Here is a 20,255-nt window from a genome sequence, read left to right on the forward strand (position 1 = left end):
ACGGGGATGGGGATGGGACGGGGACAGGGATGGGGACAGGGGTGGGGACAGGGATAGGGATGGGGACAGGGATGGTCATGGGATGGGGATAGGGATGGGGACGTGGCTGGGGCTGAGGATGTCGGGAACATCAGGGCGAGTCCCCGCGCTTCCCCCGCCGCCCAGCCCTGGGTGACACCGCCCAGCCTTGGGTAACGGCAGTGACATGTTGAAAGTCCCGTTTTCCCCGCGTTCCTGCGGTTATAAAGCTCGGGCCGAGCCGCAGGGACCCAGAGCCGCGGGTCAGGGAAAGCTGAGCGGAGGAGCCGCGCCTCCCGCAGGGGCATCACGGCGACGCGGAGTTGCCGTTTTCTGCGTGTTTGTTTATTTTATTTTTTTTCACTTGGAGAATTAGAGAAGCAGCTTGGAATCAGTCTGCTGCTCTCCCTCCGGGCTGTTCCGCTGCTCCGAAAGCTTGCTCCCCCTCTGCGCGGGTCTGGAGGCTGGTGCCGCACAGGTAACGCTGGGAGGGATTTCGCGAAGTCGTGTGGACAAAATCCGGAGCGAGTCTGTGCTCGGAGTGCCAGCGAAAGGAAAAGGTGTCTTCTCTCTCCTCCCTTTTCTTCTTCTTATTCTTTTTTATTTTTTTACTTTTTATACTTTTTATTTTTAATCTTCTAATTTTTCTTTGTACTTTTTTTCTTTTTGTGTTATTGTTTCTCCATTTGTTTTTTTTTTGTTTGTTTTTTTTTTTTTTCTGGTTTGTCTTTGCTTTTTCCTTTTTCTTTCTCATTATAATTGTTTTTCTCTCTCTCTTTCTTTTAAACTTTCTCCTTTTCTTTCTTTCTCTCTCCCTATCATTTCCTTCGCACTCTTCCCCCTATTTTACAAAAATTTATAGTCACACTGCATCATTTTTTAATTGAAGAATAGTAATTTAGATCTGTTCATATTTTGTAGCTGGAGAGAAACACTTATTGCACACTATTTCCTTTACGTGAGTTACAGACAAGTCCTAACACCTTACAGTTTCTGTGTGCATTTATTTTCCTGCAGACAGCATCTTGGAAGCCCAGCAATATAAATTTTATTTCTACTGAAAAAATGTAAATAACAAAATAATAGATAATTTACATCAGGACTATGTGGTAATGTATATTTTTTTTCTTTATTTTTTGGAAACGTCTGGGTTTGATTTCTGTTATGAATCATATTCAAACGCTGAGGCTGATTCTGCTTAACCTCACAATTTACGAGTTTGCTCTTTTTCTCCCATCACATCTCACCTGGCACAAAAATCCATTTTAGGGTCAGAAATTAGCAGAAAACGTATGTTCACGTGAATAGCATTCATAGCTTCTAATACACACGTTACATTCAAATACACCTTAGCAAACACAGAGTTCAGAATCTCAGAATTCCATTTGTCTCTGGCAGATGAATACATTGCAAAATGTTCTGATTAATTTGCAGGCTTTTTTATTATTTTTTTTATTACTGTGTGAATAACACAGCAACACTTCACATCTCTTTTCCTAGCTAGCACGTAGTGATGTGAATTAACATTTAGTAACACTTAACAAACTTTTGAAAACACAGGACTTAGAAAGAAGCAAGCGTGAAGGCATGCCTTTCACAGAACTGAAGCATGCATGTGTTTTTCTTAGATACTGATATTTGCTGGTTTATGCAGCTGGTGGACATCTGAAATTCTCTTGACAGGATTTTAAAAGAAGGCGTGGCCGCAGCATTACACTGACAAAGAGGACTGTTAATTTTAGCATCAACACTCTGAGTCAAGTAACTTTTCCTTTTTTAAACAGGAGGTTAATGAGGTCAGATCAGTTAGTCTGGCGAGCTTCCGAGCCCTTTTGAAGGGAGTTACCTTCTTAGTCAAAAACCGACCTTGTTGTTTTTCTTCTCTTCTTAGGAGTGTTCCCACATTACGCAAAACGAGATTTCAGCACCGTGAACTGAAGCAATAAATAAAGCATAGAAAATGTTGTGCGCGTGGCAGTTCGCCTTCAGACCTCGTGCTGCTAAGAACCAGTCCCCTGAAGAGAAGGATATCAATAATAACGTGGAGAAAAACAGGGAGATCCATGGGTAAGATGCTTCAGTTCATAGCTCGCAGCTTCATAGTTTGTCTCTCATTTGCAAATGAAGTGGGATGGGTTCTAGAGAACCCTGTCGTGTGTTTCCAAAGCAGTAATATTAACCAAAGAGCACTTGTCCCCGGGGGTCACTGGGTGGTGTTGATTTGTTAAGGTACGTTTAAGTTTTTGTGACTAAGTTATACAACCATCGAGGAAGGAAAGCATCTTGCTTTCTCTTTCATAGTTCCGAATGTATTAGGTGTGCTGTAACAGTTCCACGTTAAGAGGCAGGTGTATGCTATAAAAAATAGCAAAGTGATTATGAATGCTGTAATTGGTGAAGTATTTCTGTGATATGATTTATACAAGACAATGTATAAAATAAGTTGCACGTGCATGTTAAATTTCTCAGTTTTCAGGCTGCTACTTTTTTCCATTTCCTATTGCAAACTGTCCCTTTCTCTGCCCGTTCCCTACCCTTTCCTGTCATTGCTCAAAGGAGTTTATATTCAGATGTGGAGATCTGTGAAGCTGGCCAGTGCTCTGCTCCCTAAAACACATCACTGCCCTCTCCAAACTGAGGCTGCTGTTTGGAGTTCGTGGTCCGGATGCCTCTTGGGTGTTTTTGAACATCTTCTGAAACCTGATACCCAAGTTAAACAGTAGGAGTTCAGAAAGTAAGACAATGCAGAAAGCAAAGGAAGTTAGTATAAAAGTTTGTTGTTCACTTAATAAGCTGGAGACTAGACCTAGCTGAAATTTTCACACATACTCCCTAAAGATTTCAACCTCTGAGTATTTTCTGGCCGGACCATAACTGCACAGCTGTCCTTTGTTTAGCTTACAGCAGTGATACTCAGCCTTTACCTCTGCGGGCCGTATCTGTTGTTTTCATTCCCACACACTGAGCTGGAAAGGGCGACTGTAGCGTTAGTATCGACTTGGAGCCCGCTCCACCCCCCGCGCTGCTGTGCATGGTTGGCTTGTTGGCTCAGCGCATCTTTCAGAGACAGCTCTGAGCATCTCCCTGCTATGCTCAAGGTAAAACTAAGTGCGTGGCGTTATGCTGAATTGTTTATCTCTCTTTTTTAAAGCTTTGAAAAGGACGATGCCGTATTCTACGAGCTGAGCAAGCAGCAGGTGGAGATGCCGCCCATCGTAACTTCAGCCAAGGCCGGCGACGGCAGAGAGGTCAGGGTCTAGTGTCCGTGTTTGGTACTAACAGGTCACACGGGTTCTGCTCACTGCTCAGAACTTCTCAGAGTTCTCTTGTGAGGCCTAACTGTGCTTACGTGAGGTTAGGGCTGCTGTGAGACCTTCGGGTGAAAGATCTTTTCTGAGCAAAAAGGAGCTTTGGTAAGACTTGAGAGAAGGAGGTGACCCAGTGGGGTTGGAGCGCCGGGTTCCTCTATTCACCTCTGAAAACCCAGCCGTTAGTAGCAGGCCTGTCCTTCCTCTAAAATTGTCTGGTTCACTGTTTTCCTGAGACTAACCGTTATGTTAAGAGGCCTTATTGAAATTTAAAAGGTGATTGCAGTGGCAGATATTGTTTGATTAGTACAAAAATACTTTTTTCCCATTTCAGATCAAACTGTGGATTAGGCCAATAGTTTTGTACTCGAATAAATAAATACTCCTGTTGGAGAAGATCACATTTATACCTAGTTTCTTGAATTTAATTTGTAGCATTTTAATGGTCAAATAAAATACAAATGAAGCTTTAAGATATTTAATAGTTCTGAAGGCAGCGTGTATTTCTATCTTCTCTCTGTCCAGAACCCTCCCCAAAACGGTATCAAAGCTTCAAACCAAGTATCCAGATGTCCAAGACACATGAAAATAAGAAACTTGGCAAATGGATCCAGCTTTCTCGACACGCTACACTTGACAGCAAAGGAGGTAAGATATGGAAACCTGAACAGTGACTTTTCATACTCACTCTGTACCTTTGAAAAGGCACAGAGTGCAGCATTGTTTTTTCATATTTTATTGTTTTTCAGGTTATCAACTGCCGGACCAAAGCCTGCCAAGGGTCACTCATGACCCCGAAGGGCCTGGTGAGAGGTACTAGAGATGGGCCAGTTCCACCTGCAGAGCTTTTACCTCAGGCCATAGATTTTATCAAGCAGTACTACAGCTCATTTAAAGAGTAAGCCAACTTTACCTTCATTTTCAGGACAAAAGTCCTCTCCCTACCTGCTTGGCTGTGAGACTATAGGAGTGTTTGGTTTCCTCACAGCTCTTGGTAACTTTGCATAGCGCGCGTTCAAAAAACAGATAAGGCCTGTTGGAAAAGGTAAATAGAACTGGTACTGCACTTCATAAGCTCTGCATGCCAGTCCCAGGCCTTGGGATACAGAAACGGGCTCTGTGCGGTGCCGGCCTCAGCCCGTCCCTCTCGGAGCGCGGTACGCTCCGGTACGTTTGGTGTAAGGAGCGTGGCTGGGGCTCTCCCAGGATGCTGCCTCCTGTTCTCTGAGCTGATGGGATTAGCTTCTGCTCAGATCAACCTTGGATGTGAATAATGGGGATAATTGTGCTGTTCCAAGTATCTTCTCTGCATTCTTTTGTTTTCTGTTTTGACTCTCAAGGCTTTAGCCAAAGATTGGAAGGCCGCTCTTGCTTCTCAGCCTTGGTCTGTGCTATCATCAACATAAGCTTGCTGGGCATGCTGAGAGGGGTGCTCTAGCTGCAGAAACAAGGTCTGGTTCTCACAGAAATGGACGTGGGGCAGAGACCTCTTGTTGCAGGAAAAGCTGGAACACCTGGTTGAGGTCCAAGAGTCTGCAGTGACCAAGTTTTCACATGCCAGGCTTTCAAGTGACAGTTCAGTGTTTGCTCATCCCATTATAAAACATTATCAGACTTTCAAAGGGACTCAGCCACATAATGGCTACTTCTTCAGACACTTTGAACTCCTCTACAAAGCTTTCTCCCATCTGAATCTTTCCGAAAGTCCCTGTCTTACACACAGGCTGTACTCACTTGCCAGCATTATTACATTTGCACTTCTCTGTGTTTCTGCTCGTGGCTATTTGATCACACTGATTTACACTATCTTACATGCTTGCCCTTGATCTTTCATCTTGCTGAAAATGTGAAAACTCTTAGACAGTGCAGGCTATTTTCATTCTGTCTGTAAGGCAACAAAACAATTTTTGTCTGTGCTGTGATAAATATTTCCTACTGTTTTGACTGCATTCTCTGTTATCAAACTAAAGAATTTTAGAGTTGGTTTCCCTGACAAAGGAGTTGCTCAGCACTTCCTATTAGGAATGAAAATCCCACTTGCCTTGTTCAGAAGAGCTGTGTCCCTGTGAAAATAAAAGAACTTTTAAGACGACAGTCACTATAATCCTAGCTGAAGCTAGCCTGTTCTCTAATTTTCATTTGCTTGTGATTTGACAATTTTTTGCAAACTCATTTAGAAAATCCGGAGTTCAACTGAAAACATACACAGAACAGCTCGTGATGGATCCACGTGTGTGTTGGGTGGCGGAAGGGTGGTGTTGCCACTTAGATTTCTAGTGTGTCAGTGTCTTCATTAGGCTAGTGAGCTCTGTCGCTTGCACTCAGTGAGGACAGTTCCGAAACTCTGAAGCCAGGAAAAACTCCCCAGCGGTCCTCAGGCCGAGTCCTGTGTACTTAACCCTCTACCTAGAACACCCTCTGCTTTTGGACAAAGGTCTGGGCCCCTGGGCTGCTGCGGGAGGTTACAGCTGTGCTCGGGGGACCAGAGTGTGATGCAGTAGAGGGGAGGTGGGGAACAGATGACGGTGATTTCTCATGCCTGAAGCACAGCGAAATCGCTGACTTCGTGATGTAACGGGTGTTTTCATCAAGAATATTTTATATTGACCCACATCCGGAGAGGGCAGATTTATAACGGGAACAGGTTTCGCAGTGTTTCTCCAAACTTGCCATATCTCAACCTCTGTAGATGCTGATTCCCTGCCTGGAAAATTACTCTACCTACATTCTGTCAGATAAAACCAGCAATGTAGGTAGAAGTCGTCTTGTGGAAAAGGATGCTCAGGAGCTTTATGGCTTCAGCAGTGTCTGTGCTCCTCTTGACCCAGAACACACGGAGAATATCTGCAGTTTAAATCAGTTCGAAGTAATGAAATTCTCATTGTTTCTTTTCATGGCTCTTTCCTGCTCAAAAGGCCAAAAATAGAAGAACACCTGGTCCGACTGGAAACCGTGACCAAGGAGATAGAAACAACAGGAACCTACCATCTGACAAAGGATGAGCTGATCTTTGCTGCCAAACAGGCCTGGAGGAACGCGCCGAGGTGTATTGGGAGGATCCAGTGGTCCAATCTACAGGTAACCTGCGAGTCTGCGCGGTGTGGGCCCCGGAGTCGCCCGCTGTAAATCAGAATAATGTCCTTTCCTTCGGGGAAATGTGCCAGTTGCTTCAACCGAGGACCACTCCCTCCTCTACGTATCACAAGATCAACTTTTTTCTGTAGATCTCTACTTCAGAGCTGAAGGAAAACCTGTAGAAGTGCTAGTGTAGGAGCCAGCTGTTGTGGAACCAGGTGCATGTCTTGGTCCTTGGAGGATTGTTACGTGTGGAAATGATGCATATAAGAACAACAAAAATGAGCCTCTCCTAGGGGCCCTGCAGTTAAATAGAGAAATACTGATTTTTTCATTTCACTTTTTTTCACCTTAATCTTTAATTTCCTTAAACGCATAAGAAAAATAACGAGCTTACATTACTGTTTCAAAATCAGTTCTCTTCTTTACGTTTGTTTTGGACACGTACAGGTGTTCGATGCACGTGATTGTAAAACAGCAAAGGAGATGTTTGACCATATCTGTCGTCACATTCAGTATGCCACAAACAATGGAAATATAAGGTAGGTCTCTTTAATTTTAATTGTAAACAACAAAAATCCCAGCCGATTCTGGATTCAGAACTCTACTTAAGACCCGAAATGGTCTGTCTAAATATTTTGACAGCTTGTCTCCGCTCTTACTTCTCCTCGTACTTACATGTTCCTCTCATGTGTACTGTCAACTGTTTAGAAATTCTGTAACCTTCATGGCTGGTGTTGCAAAATCTTTTGTAATTCTTGGGGAAAAGTGATGGTTTGAAGATTCAGGGAGGTGGGTAGAGAGGATGAATGATTTTATTTCTACTGATATTTATTTTAGAAACAAACAAGAATTGCTGTTGGTAACGATTTATGTCTTAATAATTAGAAGGTGTTTGGTGTGCTGCTGTGGTGTAACGGGGTTTGCTGTCTCGCTGGGCAGGTCAGCCATCACTCTCTTCCCCCAGCGGACGGACGGGAAGCACGATTTCCGTGTTTGGAACAGCCAGCTCATCCGATACGCCGGTTACCAAATGCCAGATGGGTCTGTCTTGGGAGACCCTGCCAGCGTGGAGTTCACACAGGTACCCTTCTAATCACACGCCTGACACCTCCTCTGACCCATCTGGCTTGTTTTTTTTTTTTTTCTTGCCTGTTTGTTTTATGCAGAGTGGGAGGGAAGTGTGGTGGTAAGGAGTGAATGGGATGTTCTGCCCCACAGGCTTTCGGTGCAGGCTGGAGCAAGAATTTCTTACAGTCTTGCTATAAAAATACAGTCCTCCATCTCAGGACAGGGTGAGCTAATGCTCCCCCGAAGTCAGGGACACAGTCAGTACTTGAACAACGTGTCCCAGCATTGTTTGAATGGGAAAGATAACCTTTATCATTAGAACTTACCTCAGCAGGTTTTAGAGGGTTAACATCCTTTTGTCTTCAAATCCAGGGGGGAGAAACCTAAAAAAAAGAAAACCCCAAATGTACTTTCTTTATTTACAGTTGTGCATTGAGCTTGGGTGGAAGCCGAAATATGGCCGCTTTGATGTAGTTCCACTCGTTCTCCAAGCAAACGGCCAAGACCCAGAAATATTTGAATTCCCTCCAGAAATTGTCCTCGAAGTGCCAATGGAGCATCCAAAGTAAGCACGCAAGATTTAGATAATTGCATTTTTGCCTCTGCCTCACCTTGGCAGGTTGTTAGCCTGTGCCTGTGGCAGTCATTTTATGAGTTCTTTGTTAGGGTGAGATTATAGTAAATTGTCCTGAAAGATAAAATGCCTGTCAGAACAATGAAATGAGATTTAAATTAAGGAAGGCAGTAGCAATTTTGTTGGAAATCTTTTTTTTTCCCAATCTACATTTCAATCGTACTCGGAATTTAAAAAAAAAAAAAAATCATTTCTTCTGCCAGTGTAACACACATGTAAAATATGTCTGCACTCATAACAAAATGTTTATTCCCTTCCTCTCTTTGTTTTTGTTTTCATGTTTTCTGTGGGACTGGCCTGCAGATTGCAGAACTCTCTAACACTGTTCTGCAGTTCCTTTAGCAAGCAGTTCCCAGGAGAGGAAAACTGCCCCCGGCTTTTGCAGACCATGCTTCACGGGTCATTCCTCCTAGAGACAGTACTCTTCCTCTCCCTGGGCTTTTCTGGTTATCGCCTAAAGGAGGAGAAGACACATAAAATCATAAATCAGAATGCTTGTTTAACAGGTACGGATGGTTTAAGGAGTTGGATCTGAAGTGGTACGCGCTGCCTGCCGTGGCCAACATGCTGCTTGAGGTGGGAGGCCTGGAGTTCCCTGGGTGTCCCTTCAACGGCTGGTACATGGGCACGGAGATCGGAGTGCGAGACTTCTGTGACGTGCAGCGATACAATATCCTGAAGGTAATCTGTGCAGGTGGAGACGCGTTGATCTGCAAAGAGAACCCGGTGGGTGATGGGGTTTTGAAAAAGAGACGCTGTCGGGGGTTGCTGGGATGGGTGTTGTGCTCACATCACACCAACGCTTCCGTGCTAATCTGACGCGGTATCCCGACTCTTGTGGGACATCCTGGATTGCTGCCAGGATGACGACTGCCAGACTCTGTGACTGGTTTTGCAGAGCTCTGGTAGTATCTGCTCCAAATAGCTGGATAGAACGGTGAAACTGCAACTGGGAGAAACAATAGCGCAAATGGTGTCCAAGGGAATTCTTCCCCTATTTTATCCCAGGTCCTGCTGATTCAGTACTTCTGGCCTCTGCCTGTACGTTTCTCAGAGGTTCCAGCTGCTGTTGACAAGGCGGTGGAGTCCTGGTGGTTGGCCACAGGCCTTGGGCCCCTTACCAGTCCAAAGTAACTGGTTTGTAACCAGTTGCTGCCACTGTGTAAACCATTTAGTCCAGGAGAGCCACTCCCTGCTTTGCCAAACTGGAATAGCCTCAAGAACCAGAACTCCCTAATTCAAGCTTAATGAACCTAATCTCAAGTTCTGCTGCCATCACTTCCCCCAGCGTAAGACTGGCTCTTCCCCCTTCTACAATACTTTCTCCTGCGTGTGATGTGATGAGGTAGAGAAATCATGAGGTCCAAGTCCCACACCATAAATTTGCTTTTCTCTTTTCTCTCTCTTTCTCACGTGCAGGAGGTAGGGAGAAGAATGGGACTGGAGACAAACAACCCGTCATCGTTATGGAAAGATCGAGCTGTTGTAGAGATAAACGTGGCCGTGCTTTACAGCTTCCAAGTAAGTCGGCGAGTGTGGCGTCTGGGGAGACACTGGATTCCGAGTGCCCCTTCTTCCTTTCACGTAGAGCAGCTCCGTACAAATGCAGTGCCATGGCCGGTGCTCGGGGGAGGTTGTCAGAGTGATTCCAATCGAGTTATTCTTGATTTACACCCGGGAAAGCAGAGGAATCCCTGTTTCCTATTGCTGCCAGAAAAAGATCTCAGGTGAAGGCAGAGGGAAGAGAAAAAGAAAGGGAAGTTAAGGGCAGGATTGTTTATCCTTTTAACACTTATGTCCAAGTGTCAACATCTATGTAAAGCCATTTGATTCATTCATCTTCTATTTACAATTACAGCTTATTTGACGTATCACAACGATGTGAAAGATGGGTAAAAATGAATCAGAGGCTTTTCAACATGCACTCACGGTGCTGGAGGGGTAAAATGCTGATGTTAAAAAAAAAAAAAAAAAAAAAAAAAGACGTAAGAGTCCTTAATCAAAGGTCAACCTTGATCTGTATCTGTACAACAGTTGCAGTTATATCCCAGCACTGAATAAAGTCCTTGAAATAATACCAAAAGCAAAAGGATTACTTCAGCTACATGGGGAAGAAGAGCAGAATGGCCTTTCTGATATCCGTCTTCCTTTTGCAATTATTCTAGAAACAAAATGTGACTATCATGGATCACCACTCCGCTGCCGAGTCCTTCATGAAATACATGCAGAACGAGTACCGCGTGCGAGGGGGCTGCCCCGCCGACTGGGTGTGGATCGTGCCGCCCATGTCCGGGAGCATAACTCCGGTCTTCCACCAGGAGATGCTGAACTATGTCCTCACTCCCTTCTATTACTACCAGGTACACTTAGCCAAGAAATCTGATTCTAGGAGCCAGCTTCAGCAGTGCAGATGATAATATGGGACCTGAAGAAGTCTGAATGAAAAGCCGCAGTTAGTGAAAGTGCTGCGGAGACCGATCCCGTATTTGTCCGCAGTGGATTGTGTCTACAGAGTCTGTTTAATCTGGCCCTTTCAAAGACGTACAAATTGTGTGTTTGTCATTTTACATTTCTTACCCAAAGCTTAACTGGTTTGGGTTTTTTTTTAAAGGTGGATGCATGGAAAACACATGTCTGGCATGATGAGACCCGGAGGCCAAAGAAAAAAGAAATAAAGTTCAGCATCCTGGCAAAGTAAGTTGTTCAAATAAAAGTCCTCATGCTTTTGCCCAGCTATTCTGTCCTTGTCATGTTTCTGTTCCACCTTTTTTTTTTTTTTTTTAAGAGTTATTACAGTGGGTACCACTTGATTTGTTTGAATTGACTTACCTGTCCTCAGTCATATCTAAGATTCTCATTCGGGGCTATTTATAGTCTTGCTTCTGACCAATCTTCCAAGGAAAACCCGTGCTCAAGATCAGTCTTGCCTAGCTTGTTTGGGGATCAGTCTGAATTACCGTGTAGCTATATGAAAAGCGATGTGATGATGTTTTTCCCCAGGGCTGTACTCTTTGCATCTTCACTCATGCGACAAACGAGGGCAGCCAGGCCCAAGGTCACTGTAATCTACGCGACAGAGACTGGCAAATCTGAAACGCTCGCCAACGGTCTGCACAGCTTGTTCAACTGCGCCTTCGACACTAAGGTGAGGACGTAGAAATCATCCACGCTAAATGGAGAAAGGAGTTTGGCGAGTTACAGCAGCTCCTGCAAGCTTTTTAACTCTATAAACCTACGTTTTAGTAAATACAAGTTGGGCTAGAGCTTTTATTTTGTATTCGGTTTAGTATCTGACAATCACAGAGACAGCTAATGCTGGTTCTCATGTCTGCGAGCAGTTTCTCATGAGGTTTATACCTTCCAGATTCTGTGCATGGATGAGTACAACATTTGTGACCTGGAAAAAGAAACAATCCTTTTAGTGGTTACGAGCACTTTTGGAAATGGAGATTCCCCAAATAATGGAAAGGTAACATTCACCTCCAAAGTGGGTGAGGCTCAACTCAAAGCCTGAGACTAAAGACAACCCTTTCACTTGTCCCATCTACTTGAGTAAGATAGATATGGACCAGGGTCTTATACTCTGATTTTTCTAACCTTAAGTATTTTATTAATTTTTATACAGACCTTGAAGAACTCCTTGCTCACCCTGAAATTGCTGAGAAAAAAAATTAGGTAAAAATGTTGTTTGGTTTGCTTGTGACTGAGTCCCTTTGCACTTCATTTAGCATAACATAGCAATCTTATTTTCATCTCCTTCTGCAGATACGCTGTGTTTGGTTTGGGGTCCAGCATGTATCCGGAGTTCTGTGCCTTTGCTCATGCCATTGACCAGAAACTGGCCCAACTAGGGGCTTCTCCGCTCACTCCAGTAGGTGAAGGGGATGAACTCAACGGGCAGGAGGAAGCCTTTCGCACGTGGGCAGTCAGCACATTCAAGGTGACTCTACGAATAGTGACCCCGTCTTTGAGTTCATTCATTCTCTTCGGGATTTACTAGCATCGCATAAAAATGGGGGGAAATGAAGGAAAAGAAACATGGATTTATATCTGAATTTCAAAGTCCCCTCTCTTCTACTGCTTGCCTAAACTGCAGAGGGAACTGGGCCCCTTTTCTATTATTTTTTAATATTCACATAATGTTCCACGAAACCTTCTGGATAATGGAATGCTCAGTATGAACATCACAATTTTTTGAAGTAGATCATTTTTTTAACTGTACTGCTATAGAAGTGGAACCTTACTGAACTCACTGCACCACTGAACTCACAGAATCAATAAAAACCAGCAATCTGTGAAATTGATATCCCCTCACTGGGATTAGGACAACGCTAAGAATATTTTAACTATGTAAGAGCTGTATTTTTTTCTTTTTTCTAGACTGCCTGTGACATTTTTAACATCCGTGGGAAAAACAGTATTCAGTTGCCCGAGATGTATACCTCTGATGACAGCTGGGATCCTAAGAACTACAGGATAGTGCGTGACTCTCAAACCATGGACGTGGCTAAAGGTATCACCTCCCAGCCTCGCTTCCTCTGTCCGTTCTGCTTCGATAGGTCTGAACCGTAAAGGTTTTCTAGAAGTTATACCGGTCCTGCTAGATGATAGAACACCTACAGTAAGGTACAGCGGTCAGAGAAAAAAAAGATATTGGTTTATACTGCATAAATCATTATCTTTTGCCGCGCAGTAACATCAGACCACCAGAACTGGTGTACGTTTTGACAGCCCTGGAAGAATGGAAGCTGAGAGACACTACTTTTAGCCAGGGAAGGCGTACAGGACACACAACTGCCTAGAAGTATATCACATTCTAGGGCAAGCGTGGTTCGGTTCTTTCCTGCTTATGATTTGAAGACGTTTTAAACAAACGTAATCACAAAACTGCCATGAGTCATGTCCTCTTTTCTCAACAGCCCTTGCAAAAGTTCACGCCAAGGATATAATTCCCATGAAGCTGAAATTCAGACAGAACCTTCAAAGTTTAAAATCCAGGTACGATACCTCGCTCTTTTGAATGTCGCAATACTACACTTTAAACTCTTAAACATCTGACATGCCTGGTTATAAACAACTTCCCCCGCAGTTATTAAGAAATATATTAATATATATTAAGAAATCTATATGAATTTTGTACCATTGTTAGAAGTAAATAATTATCACAAGACCACAAGAATACGTGGAGTCTTCCCTCTGGTTTAGATAGGAGCTGATACCCAGCAGGGTCTCTTGGAGCGTAGGGAAATAAATAACTTTGTGATACGGCCCGTGGATACCTACTAAATGGGGAAGATCAGGTGTATGGTCCCTCTCCCTTGCTTGGTGTGTTACATGCCAGGCAAAGTTTTGTTTCATTTAGGGGGAAAAAGTGTCCCTTAGCAGAAAAAAAAAAAAAAAAAAAAAAGGAAAAAGTGTAGTGCAAGAAGCTGCTGCGTTCAGCCGCACTGCAAAGCAAGCTGAGACGAGACAACAGATAAAGAAATACGAGAGGGAGTCAGTGCTAACGTCTGTCTGAGAAGTGGCGTCTCTGAATGGCTCCGCCGGTCTCCCCCAGCCCTCTTCTACACGCAGTCCTGCGGGAGATGCTGAGCCGCTTTAAGATGCGAGCTGCGCAGCTGCCAGGAGAGCTGCGTTTCCTTTCATTGCCTGGTTACGGGCACGTTTATCCTGTACTGGACAGACAGACAGCACTTCAGCGTCTTGTTTTGATACAAGGACTTCACATTTCTGGACTATTATTTACTTAAATCTCTGTCAAGTGCTAAGCTGGTCTGATAGTTTGTAATGAACACAAGTAAGCCCTTGCCAGCTGCCACTTCAGATTTATTCCTTTTCTGCGCAATTCAAGGGAAATCCTGTCAACGTAACCAAGATCTGTCTGGTCTCTTTTTTTCCTATATCTAGTCGTGTTACCATCCTAGCTAAGCTTTCCTGTGAGACCAATCAGGAAGTGCACTACCTGCCCGGAGAACATATCGGGATTTTCCCAGGCAACCAGCCAGATCTAGTCCGTGGCCTCATCGCACACGTCAGGGATGCTCCTCCCGCTGATCAGACTATCAGACTTGAAACCTGCGCCGATGGTAAACTGCTTCTCTTTAGATAAAATAACAGAGGAGGTTTGACAGGTTTCTTTGAAATTCCTGAGAATTATTGTAGAGTGAATTTGATTCCATTATACTTTTCCTAAGTTTCAGGAGTATTTCGACGATGCTTTTAGTTAGTCGTGTAATTCTGGGTTCTGGTTCTGTGCACTCTGGCAGCCCGCGGTAACCTCACCAGCGTTCACAGAGTTATCCTGGGTTGACACGGTAATTCAGTTGCTGAATTGGCCATTGACTACCATGAAAATAATCAGCGGCGTTCGTTTATTGCTGCTACGTATCAGAGTCCTAAAACAGATTTACACGTCACGGCCATTGTTTCCACCTCGGTAGGAACAATCTGCTAATTCATAGTATTCTGACACACAGGAAGGTGATTTCCTCCAATGAAAGGCTTTTTGGTTTAAAGTGGTGTTTTGTTATCATGCAGTTCTCTGCATCAGATCCTCCCCTTACAAAAAGTTTGAACCCCCCCATTACCCTCTTCTTGGAAGGGTGTGGTCTAGACCTGCTCCAACCTAGTCTGAGATATTCTGAAGGACACTCAGTTTTGCAGAGCCCTGCAGCTGCCCGATGTTGTGGGAATTGCCAAGTGTTCCTTTATTTCCCTCATTTCCAGGTGGCTACTGGACAAGTGACAAAAAGATCCCAGCTTGCACGCTCCCTGAGGCTTTGACATACTTGCTTGATATCACTACTCCACCCTCCCAGCAACTGCTAAAAAAACTCTCCCAGCTGGTAACAGCGGAAGGAGACAAACAGAGACTGGAAGTTTTGTGCCAGGTGAGCCTTAGGGCCGGGTTTATTTTATGTATGCTGGGCCTTCTGATGCCCTTTTGCTGTGTAGAAGAAGCTTAAGAAACTTTTGTCGTGTTGGTGCTTGATTTTTACCCCTGTTACACATCCTGGGTGCTTGTGAAGCCAACCACAGCGGGAGGAAGGGTGCTCTTGTGGCTCAGCTTGGGCGTGGGAATCGAGAGATGCTTCCTGTGTGGTTCTGGGTGGGTCATTTTGCCCGCCTGTCTCTTGCCTGCCCATGGTGGTTGCTGTTAAGACACCATTAAAAAACCCTTACAGTTTGCAGGTGAAGGGGCTGGAGGGGAGCTGGGGGATGTTTTTGTCACAGAATTTGGTACTGTGAGAGTAGGGGGTGTCTCACAGGTGTAGTAGGTGCTTGCTTCTCCTGCTGGGTTCAGTGGGCTCAGTATCAGGACCTGGGCCCGTGGAGCTTTGTGGGCATTCCGTGGCAGGGGGCCGAGAAACAGATTCTGCTTCGTTTTCTGCATCCTCACCGAGAGCGGGCGCCCGAGAAAATGATAGCAGATATTCTGCTGAATAGCTGAAACAGTTTCTTAGGAAACTCAGTATTGTTCTCAGCAAAGTTTTGCAGATTCTCTGCTGATTTGCCTGCATGTTTAATTGGATGTAAAGCAGGAATCTGATTTATAAGTGACATTTCAAATATTCCCTGCTCTCATGAACTCGGCATGACCTGGTAACGTTGTGATGGTGGCCTTTGGCTTTCAGAGCACAGAAGAGTACAATAAATGGAAGTTTTACAACAGCCCAAACATCCTGGAGGTCCTGGAGGAGTTCCCTTCTGCTGAGGTCTCCACAGCTTTCTTACTGACTCAGCTGCCGCTGCTGAAGCCCAGGTACTACTCTGTCAGCTCCTCCTGTGACATGACACCCGGAGAGATTCATCTGACAGTTGCAGTTGTAAACTACAGGACGAGAGGTAATCAACTGTAGTCTTCATTTCTCTCTTAATTAAATGATCTTTAGGCTGCACTGTGGTTCAGAAGAATTGTGTCTGCCATGTAGCGCGAAGCGTATCTGTTGGGATAAATGCAGAATGGTGCAGTGCAGATGTTCATACTGTGCCAGGATTTCCTAAAATCCTGCATCATCATCGGTGTATCCTCGTTTTAGAGATCATTACTAGGGATACACTTACTTAAAAAACATAATTTTAAGTATAAACTGTGCTTTTTTTAGAAACAGACATCTTTTAAATACTGACAGAGATGGTTTTCTTTGCTCTGCTTAGACGGACAAGGGCCTTTGCACCACGGAGTCTGCAGCACGTGGCTGAACACAATAGCTCTCAATGAAATAGTTCCGTGTTTTATACGCAGGTGAGTGTGTGACAGAGAAGAAAGAAAAGAAAAAAAAAAACCCAAACCCAGCGGTTCTTAGTTCAGCTTCTTCAGTGTTGTTGTTTTTGGTTTTTTTTTACATTGCCTGTGTATGATTTTCAAGTGACTGGTGAGTGCAAGTTGGAATATCTGAGTTTGAGAAGAGAGGGAACTCCCTGTCTTCCAGAGATGAGATCCTTTACTGCATCTTATGTTGAGTGAAGTCATAGATCATTAGAAAATTTTGAAAGAATTCTATTCATATGGCACCATCCCCACTGTCAACATATCCACTACCGAGCGAGTAAAGCGAAGGAACAAGGAGCAGCCATCACCACGTTAGGGCCCGCTGCTGTTTGATTGGTAACTCAGGCGATGCTGCTCAAAATCGTTCAGGACACCGACACGTCAGTCATAAACCAGTTACCTAATTAACCTGTTTTTGCATTTCAGTGCTAATGAATTCCAGCTCCCAAAGGAGCCGGCCAAGCCCTGCATTCTGATCGGCCCAGGAACAGGAATTGCTCCCTTCAGAAGTTTCTGGCAGCAGCGTCTCTATGACCTGGAAAAGAGAGGTACTTGTGGGGGGTGCCACAGGATGGAGGCTGTCACTCCTCCAAACACAGACTCTACAGATGAGACACCCAGAAACATCAGCCAAGTAAACCCCCTAGAGATTTGTCATCCTGAGACTGGCTGGACGCTGCACTGGAAGAGCTCATCCAGCCCACTGGAGACCATTCAGGAGAAGCTGTTGCACACACACACACACACACACACACACACACTCCTCGGGTGTTCAGTGAGAAAGGCAAAGTAGAAAATCATAGAATCGCAGAACACAGGGCTCGAAGGCACCTCAGGGACCTCCTGGCCCAACCTCTCCTGGCAACAGCCCTGCCCAGACAAGATGGCCCAGTCCCCTGTCCAGCCGAATCTTAACAGTGCCCGGTGTTGGCGAACCCACCGCTTCCCTGGGGAGATTATTCCAGTGGCTGATTGTTCTCAGCTGAGAAATTTTCCTCCTGTGTCCAATCAGAATCTCCCCAGGAGTAACTTGTACCTGTGACCCCTCACCTTCTCCGTGGGACTCCCTGTCAAAAGGGGTCTCCATCTTCTTTGCAGCCGCTGTTTAAACACTGGAACATGGTGGCGAGGTCTCCCCTAAGCCTTCTCTCCTCTCGGGGCTGAACAAACCCAGTCTCTCAGCCTTTCCTCATGCGACAGGCTGCCTGGTCCCTTGATCATCTTTGTGGCCCTCTTCTTGAGTTCATCCTTCCCTCTATCACTCTTTGCATCCATTAACTTAACTATTGATCATCTCTGTGGCCCTTCTCTGGTCCCTCTCCAGCTTGGCCACATCTTTTTGGTATAGGGGGGCCAAGACTGAACACCGTGTTCCAGGTGTGGAGCAGACAGCTGCACACAGCTAGTTACTCTATGGGAACAGCCCTAAGGGATGACAGGCCTCACCAGGAAAGACAAAACCCTTCCGATGTTGGTTTCAGGTGTCAGAGGTGGTGACATGACACTGCTGTTCGGCTGCCGGCAGCCAGACCTGGATCACATCTACAAAGAAGAGACTGAGGAAATGAAGAGGAAAGGAGTTCTGAAAGAGGTCTACACAGCCTACTCCAGGCAACCTGGCCAAGCTAAAGTAAGGCTGGCTCCTTTGTTCTTTAAAGGGTTGGCTCCTTCCAGAATGGTCCCTCAGGTTAAGATCTGGGCTGTGTTTAACGGTGTTCTTGAAAAGAAATGTTAGCGTTTTGCTTCAGTGTGTTGTGAACACCTGACAAAGGCCTCACTCCTTCAAAAGAAAGGGTGCGCCTCGGTACAGACAGTAAGTGTAAAACTCACTGCTGTATGAGTGCAAACAGCCTTTGAAGCTAGAAACAGGAACATTTTCAGAAATCTTAAATTTTGCAGGATTTGATTAGCCCGTGAATTAGAAATGAGTTGGTTCTGGCCATTTGTCACCATTTCAGTGACACAGTGACCTTGGAAATTAATTTTACTTAGATGAAATCCTCACTGGAGGGAACAGCAGCACTTAAGCTGTCCTCTCTTTAACTATCCTACTCTCCTGGCAAGTTAGGAGACTTTGGCAGTTGGAACCGATTCTAAAAAAGAACAGTCTTAGTCTGCTCTAGTTTAACCAGGAGACAGGCCTAGCCTGCAGGTCGGGGTTTGGTAAGACAGCATGAAGACATTTTTGTTCTCCTTTGCTGCGGTGTGGGCATGTAGACAGGGCACGTAGAACCTCCCTGCATAGACCCGCACTGAATTTGGGAAAACCAGTGGCCAAAGCAGCACTTAAGAAACCTCGTCCAGTGATGCTTTTTCTCTTGCTCAGGTCTACGTTCAAGACATTCTTCAGAGCAAGCTGGAGACCGAAGTGTGCAACCTCTTGCATAAGGAGGAAGGGCATGTGTACGTCTGTGGGGACGTACACATGGCCAAGGACGTTGCCCAGACTTTGAAGGGGATCCTTGCAAGCCACCTGAGCCTCAGTGAGCAGCAGGCAGAGGAGTATTTCTTCCGGCTAAAGGTACGCTGTGATGCACAAGGCCCCCCCCCAGTCAGCCCGTTTTCCCGGGTGGGTCACAGAAGGCTTCAAAGTCACACTCAAGGTCTTGCGGGCTGCTCTGAGCTTCTCTTCAGCAGAATGCACAAGGGAAAAAGCTTTAAGTGATCAGCTTAGTCCGCCCCCCAGGACTGAGAACGCAGTTGCTGTTGGTTAGGGTGTTAGGTTAGTTCAGTTGCTGTTGGTTAGGGTGTTAGGTTAGTTTAGTTGCTGTTGGTTAGGGTGTTAGGTTAGTTCAGTTGCTGTTGGTTAGGGTGTTAGGTTAGTTCAGTTGCTGTTGGTTAGGGTGACACGGGATGTTCTCTCACATCGACCGTGCTCCCAGTGTCGCGCTTTGGGTCCCGCACATCGGCGTTGCAGCGGGTCTGGAACAAGAGTCTGAGACTTTATTGTACCAGCAGAGGAAAGTGAGTTTAAGAAATGAGCCAGCCCATCACTGAGAACACCGTGCCTGGGTCTGGGGGCTTCTCAGGACCCTTCTGTTACCAGACCTTGTCCTGGAACGGGGCCTGGGACTCAGGCTCCTCCTGACGGTACAAAGTCCCCGATCCCAGCCCTACCAGCCACTTGTCCCTTAGGTAAGGAGGAGCTAGCAGCAGTTCATTCACCTCTGGGGTTTCCTTTCCTTTTTGCAGAGCCAGAAGCGATACCATGAAGATATCTTCGGGGCTGCATTCCCGCATGAAGTCAAAAGAGGTGTAAGAGCTTTGCAACCCACCAGTCCGAGAACAAATCAACCTATGTTTTAGGCAATACTTTTGCACATTTGTTGTTATTTTCAAAAGACAAGGGGTCAAATCCTCTTATACGTGTTAAATCATACGCATGTATACAATTGTAGGATTTGGCTTTTAAACCTCAGCCTTAATTAAGAAAAGTACTAAATTTAACTTTTATGGATATTTATTCTGAGACTTCTTTTAATGGATTAATAGTGAAAACGCAAATTATTTTTTTAATACTGTCTGCGCTAGCGTAAATCTGATATTTTTGCAAACGCAAAGAAGATTTAGTGTTTTTTATTATGCAAGCTAGAACCCGATCTCTTTCAGAAGTGTACCATTTACCTCTGTGAATTTATTTATATCAGATGGTTTTACTGTGTATATTATCTTCACTTTAAAGCAAGTAAATTGTTTTGTCCCTTGGAAATGTATAGTCCCACGCCTGGCTGAATCTGAAGCAATATTTGCAAACGCGATGATAATATAATGGTTTGTGAGTGGGAATACCTGCTGCTTGCACTTCAGACGTGCGTAGGTGAGGAGGTAGTAGCTTTGAGTTCTCCTTTGTCGTTCAGGTACTTGAACCTGAATTGCT

At 44.9% G+C, this 20,255-nt stretch overlaps 1 protein-coding gene across 2 annotated transcripts; it reads left to right on the plus strand.

Annotated features, from left to right (window-relative positions):
- Positions 1 to 449: 449 nt before the first annotated feature.
- NOS2 (nitric oxide synthase 2) lies at positions 450 to 19,719 on the plus strand. Of its 2 annotated transcripts, XM_026861699.1 has the most exons (27): positions 450 to 496; positions 1,910 to 2,085; positions 3,170 to 3,266; positions 3,852 to 3,974; positions 4,076 to 4,224; positions 6,242 to 6,404; positions 6,852 to 6,943; positions 7,344 to 7,485; positions 7,898 to 8,037; positions 8,613 to 8,787; positions 9,526 to 9,627; positions 10,272 to 10,466; positions 10,718 to 10,800; positions 11,107 to 11,251; positions 11,471 to 11,575; positions 11,732 to 11,781; positions 11,872 to 12,046; positions 12,487 to 12,619; positions 13,026 to 13,104; positions 14,014 to 14,192; positions 14,833 to 14,996; positions 15,741 to 15,951; positions 16,264 to 16,351; positions 16,805 to 16,926; positions 17,860 to 18,008; positions 18,705 to 18,899; positions 19,571 to 19,719. In XM_026861699.1, exons 2-27 carry the CDS (start codon positions 1,979 to 1,981, stop codon positions 19,682 to 19,684), a joined length of 3,477 nt encoding a protein of 1,158 aa, XP_026717500.1. In that variant the 5' UTR covers positions 450 to 496; positions 1,910 to 1,978; the 3' UTR covers positions 19,685 to 19,719. The 2 variants fall into 2 exon arrangements, with proteins under 2 accessions (XP_026717500.1, XP_026717501.1); XM_026861700.1 differs by lacking the exons at positions 450 to 496; positions 1,910 to 2,085; positions 3,170 to 3,266; positions 3,852 to 3,974; positions 4,076 to 4,224 and adding an exon at positions 4,674 to 4,777.
- The last annotated feature ends 536 nt before the right edge of the window (positions 19,720 to 20,255 follow it).

Source organism: Athene cunicularia (genome assembly GCF_003259725.1).
Source record: "Athene cunicularia isolate RWA chromosome 19 unlocalized genomic scaffold, athCun1 chr19_part1, whole genome shotgun sequence".
Lineage (NCBI taxonomy): Eukaryota > Metazoa > Chordata > Aves > Strigiformes > Strigidae > Athene > Athene cunicularia.